Source organism: Schistosoma mansoni, chromosome 1 (genome assembly GCF_000237925.1).
Source record: "Schistosoma mansoni strain Puerto Rico chromosome 1, complete genome".
In the NCBI taxonomy this organism is placed as follows: domain Eukaryota; kingdom Metazoa; phylum Platyhelminthes; class Trematoda; order Strigeidida; family Schistosomatidae; genus Schistosoma; species Schistosoma mansoni.
The window spans coordinates 45,356,216-45,361,471 of record NC_031495.1 but is presented as its reverse complement, the minus strand read 5'-3'; the positions used below and the strand labels follow the sequence as shown (position 1 = coordinate 45,361,471).

Genomic DNA, 5,256 nt, shown 5'->3' with positions numbered 1-5,256 from the left:
TCCTCTATTTCTTCTTCTCTGCATCGATGAATCATCATGACTGCTTAAGTCGTCGACATGACTGTTTTCAGATGATGTCAAGATCTGGAGGACAATAAGTAGTGAGGTTAATTATTTTGATCTCCAATCTCACCTAAACGAACTAGTTAGATCGTCACAATATGGAACCCTAGAAATTAATTCTATGCACATTAGGAACAACAATGGTTGCCATTATACTATCAACGGTGAATAGCTTCCTTGAGTTCAGGAATACAAAGACATGGAGGTAACAGTAAGTCACGACTCAAATATAGCTGCTCACTGAGACGCAGCAGCCTACATAGGTTTTCACGCGTTATGGTTACTTCACTGGGGATTCAGGTACTTTGAAAGGAAGATGGTTCGGATTTTATATCCTTCCTACATAAGATCACACCTAGGGTACTGTGCCCAAGCAGCCAGTCCATATCTTATTAGGGATACTAAAATACTCGAGCGTGTTCAGAGTGTGGGAACAAAGTTAGTGAAGGGTTTTTCCAAGCTCCCTTACGTTAAGCACTCAAAATGCCTCAACCTTTCCCCCTCATCTTATCGTAGAACTCGAGGTTATATTATATTGGTATTCTGTATCTCTAATACTGATTTAGGTGTTAATATGTCTTATCTTTTTGCTCCCTCCAAAACCGGTCATCTCCGAGGCCACTGAAAGAAAGTTCAAAAACCGTGACCTCACAAACTAAGGGTGGGATTTCTTTTTCTGCAAGGATTAACATAGGCCCGCCAGCCTACTATCCTTATCATTGAAGACTGAAGATTCCATCCACAACCATTCGAACTTCAATTGTAGGTGATCTAAAGTGGTAGCTGCATCTTCACAGAAATCTTTATTGTATGGGTTGAAACAGATCAAATGACTCACCGTTTGTAGCAATTAAGGCAAGGATTAGCCAGGAAGCATAAGGAAACCAGATACTCTGTACTTACATGTCCAAGGGATATTGAATATGGGATTTAAACTTTGAGATTCGAGAAGCGAACTAAATAAAGTAGGCGAAACACTTAACGGAAACTCATGGCCTACCCATCTGACAGTCAGCTTCTGACCAAAATAGAGAGTAAGATTCTGGAAGTTATTTCTAGATAATGGGACTAAGAAATTCTACAGGATGCCGATCTCTCCCAAGTGACGTCGAAAAAAGTAAGGTCGGCACTAGAGGCTCATTTCAACATTGATTTGTCCACCGAAAAATCCAAGTTAGAGACTATGATAATGTCCACATTGGAGAAACTACAGTCTTCAAAGTCCCAGAACAGGAATAACAGCAAACTCAGCAGCAGTCCTGTGCGTCTTGGTCCTTAAATAATATTTGGTATTTATCTGTAGGAGGTAGATGAATGTACAGAATCTGACTCGAGCTCTGATAGTGAACCTGAAAAGCCAGTAAAAAAGAAGAAAAAGAAGACTTCGGATGATGAAGATTATGCCCGGAGTTTGCATGCCGAAGCTAATGGTATGAGACGAAGAAGCAGTTCCAGTAAGTGAAATTTATTTCCTTTGGACTAATATTTAGGCACCAAACCAAGATCTCAAAAGCAACCCGGGAGCGGGAAGACGGGTTTTACACGTCCTTTAACATTATCTGACGAGATGGCTGAGTACATTGGTGAGAAAGAACTGTCCCGTTCTGATTTAGTCAAAAAATTCTGGGAAATTGCTAGGGAACAAGATTTATTCGTAAGTAATTACTTTCCCAACTGTATAATTGGCTAGGACCCAAACAACAAGCAGTTTGTCGTGTGTAATGAAGATTGGCAAAGATTGTTCAACCTAAAACGTTTTCGTATGTTTGGAGTTGCAAAGCATTTAAAACGACATATAATTGGGTAACTTTTTATAAAACTCATCTCATCATAAGTATATTTGCCATGTACCCCAGACCATGTAAATTTATGCATAACCTGATGGTTTGCCGTCAGGCCTATTTCAAATAAATTCCTGCTGAACGATATATATTTTGAGATGTATTTCAATAGCATATTTATTATATGGAGAGGATCTGTTGTGCATTTTGCACAACTTATTTTATCCTATACATATTATTTCACAATAAAACGGCGTGTACCACTATCGTCATTATTGCTTTTATTATCTCCACTTGTTCTCAAACGTAAAACGGATGAGAAAATCACCAACTTTCTAACATCGCTGTCCTGTAGCATGATTTTTACTTAAATAACTCTACCCGAATATGATCAAACAATTTGTCACTTGCGTAGTAATGTAACTAACTTCGCGATTATATGTAAAAAAAGTAGTGTTTGCCTTAAAAAGAACGACGAAACATCTTATATATGCCATACATGTTTCCTAATTATGAGATAAACCGATTTTGACTCACTTAATTACAATCTCATAAAAACACCTACCTAAAATCATAATTCCTTGAGTTGTTTCTAACAAGTTGATGAAATTAAGATCTATTCTACTCTACCTAAGATGCTTCCCGTTTGTTATTCAAACATATGTATCTTTGATAGCCCGTCAAATGTAACTATTCAAATGAGTTAACTACATTTAGCAAGTGGTTGTCAAAAACTCACCACACTATTTATTTATTTTGTTTTATTTAGACACATAAATATTGGTACAAGGAAGCACCAGATATATATGCGCCATACAAATCTCATTCGATTTGTGTGAGGGCTGTGATACTGCCCAGGTGCCCAAACTGAAGCAGGTGGTTTCCCTAGGGGCCCACACCCGGAGCCTTTGACCGAAAGATCTGATCCACAAAGCAGTGGAGCATCGTGAGGAGATGCATTCCCATGGTAGCCGGTGATCAACGATTGATTCGTACGCCATTTGTTCCCTCAGGATACTGGAACCCATGTACACCAATGGTTTGGAATCAGGGTTTTCCAACTCTCCTAGGTGGATTAGCTGTGTCCATCGACCCGGTTAAAGCTCCAGACATTCGCTTTTCGTCCTCTCAATTTCGTAAACAACAGTAATGCCACGAGAAGGCAGTGAGTAGGACTTCCCTGGCAGAGGCTATATATTCGCTGGCCATGTGAGAGTATTTCGAGAGGGAGAGCGGACTCTGCCCACTCTCGGCCGTACCAGGGCATTTGGGGGCATCACCACACTAATAAAACCTGGTTACTGCAAATATATTCATGAAGCTAGGTGGTTTATGCTTGTCTCTAGAAATTTTCCTGGCGGTCACCTTCCTATATTTTGATGGATATGGGTTTCTATTTCATTGACTTTACAACCAAATAGTCGAATCATGGTGCCTAACTACACACAATAACACTTGGAATTTCAGTTAAAGTTGTTATTTTCCAGTAGTCTGTTTAGTCATTGGTCGAAGTTTGATTAAGATATACACTTAAGTTGACAGCGAATAAGAATTAACTTACGGTTTCTTGAACATCAACGCGTTTGATGGGCCTATAAACCCTGAGCAACCAACTGCTGTCATGTAGAACATCCTAGTTAGGCTTTTCAACTACCCAACTATAGCATATATCTAGATTAGGCTTCAGTGTACTGTAAATAGAGGAATAATGGATTTGAATATCAGACAAGCTTTACGTTATGTTGTGTGATAGAGAACTTTCGAACCATTTGTGTTACAATTTTCTTAAGAATTAATTCCACTTATTTGGAATACCAGCAATTCATTGGTATCATATTCTATCGTTGCAACTTGGTCTTATTCCCTTTTGTCCGGAATAATATTTTGAAATTCCTGTGACTCAATTAAATAATAGTCTGGGTAGGAAAGAAGGAATTTTGATTCAATAGGTAGTTTGAGGTTAGTATAGTGAATAGCGTCAGAGCCTTTCCTCAGTGTCTTTAATGGTTGTCATTTAATTGTAGGACAACGGAATAGAATCTAACCCCATGAGCGTTCCTCTGAACAATTAATGACACTTATCTGCTCCTACATAATAAGTATGACCCAGAATCTAGTGCTTTTGAAAGTGCGTAGCTATTTTCTGCAGTTTTCTGGTGATAAGTATTTAGTAGTCCTAATAGACAGTCGTTAAGTATTGATAAATTTACTGTGTAGAATATTCGTGATAACGAGATTTGCACCATTTGGTTATTTAACGTAACTACTAAATTTCCAGGTGCTATAATGTTTCCTATCATGATTGGTCAATATAATCTTTCGTTTTTTGCATTTTCCGAGTAACACTATCGTATTCATTTGCCTGTCAAGTCAAGTGACGTCTGTAGTTTGGATTTGCTCTAAAACTCCGTTATTAACAAACCACATTATGCTTCAGCTAACTTTTAGTTGCACATAATCAATACAGAGTACTACTAATGAGAATGGTGTTTTAAATGGAGCATTTGATTCACTATATTCCTTTGGAGTTTTCTAAAACAATTGCCTCAGACTACTACCAAATTCATTACCTGGTGTTTAGTCTTATTAATATATCCAAACAGTCATTTATGCCATCCTTACTTATTACCTACTTCTAGAAATTGACACAAGTGCTCTCATTGATTTTCTTAGCGGATGATTGTACTAAGTAAAAAGATCACCATCTTCGCAGCTATCCATCAGCTTATAAATGATTACCCTAATCTAGGCTGGTAACATGTTGTGGAGGTTAAACATATTATCTACTGTATAGCTCATGGTTCAGTATTTAACATTGAGTCTCACTCACCTCTAGAAGAATTTACTCATTCACCAGTTGTTTGGTCATGTGCCGAACTCTAAATGTTAATAATACTACCCGGTTGCCCAAATCAAAATAGGTGAGGTGGGGTTCGAAACTTGAACCCATGGACTGGAAGTCGGACGGCTTAACTAATAAGCCACCATCCTATTGGCCGTTGGACAAATTCGTTATACAAATAAATGATGGCGAAAGTCTAGATATTTACTTTAAAAGTGCTACAAAGTATGTGTTCTTTTTTTGATCAGTTTTATCATCCTTTTATACCCCGAAACCTTCCCTATAAGTAATTTTGTAATGCACCTTGTTGGTTATCTTATACAATTTATCACCAGTCGGTCAACTAAAGTTCGAGTAAATCAGAATAAGGGTATAAGAGAACAACAATGCAGTTGTGGTCCATATAGAAAAATGTTAACTTTCAGATTCGGGTCTTTGGAATAATCTTAAGTTATGATTGTACATGGCTAAAAGTCGGTTTGTAGTGGGATAGATGAGTTTTTTTTTCACTTTTTAAATCCGAAGTTCCATTTTTATTTTGGTATCTATTATTGCTCAATTCCATTCCTT

At 37.7% G+C, this 5,256-nt stretch overlaps 1 protein-coding gene across 3 annotated transcripts; it reads left to right on the top strand.

The window, feature by feature from the left end:
• Positions 1–979: 979 nt before the first annotated feature.
• On the top strand, positions 980–2,115 carry Smp_006830.1 (hypothetical protein; the record flags this gene model as incomplete). Of its 3 annotated transcripts, XM_018794576.1 has the most annotated exons (5): positions 1,022–1,097; positions 1,137–1,324; positions 1,367–1,517; positions 1,554–1,717; positions 1,754–2,115. In XM_018794576.1, the coding sequence occupies 5 exons, from the start codon at positions 1,055–1,057 to the stop codon at positions 1,868–1,870; spliced, it is 663 nt and encodes a 220-aa protein (XP_018648976.1). The 3 variants fall into 3 exon arrangements, with proteins under 3 accessions (XP_018648975.1, XP_018648976.1, XP_018648977.1); XM_018794577.1 differs by having other exon boundaries at positions 980–1,324; positions 1,754–1,870; XM_018794578.1 differs by having other exon boundaries at positions 1,055–1,097; positions 1,554–2,115.
• Positions 2,116–5,256: the final 3,141 nt, after the last annotated feature.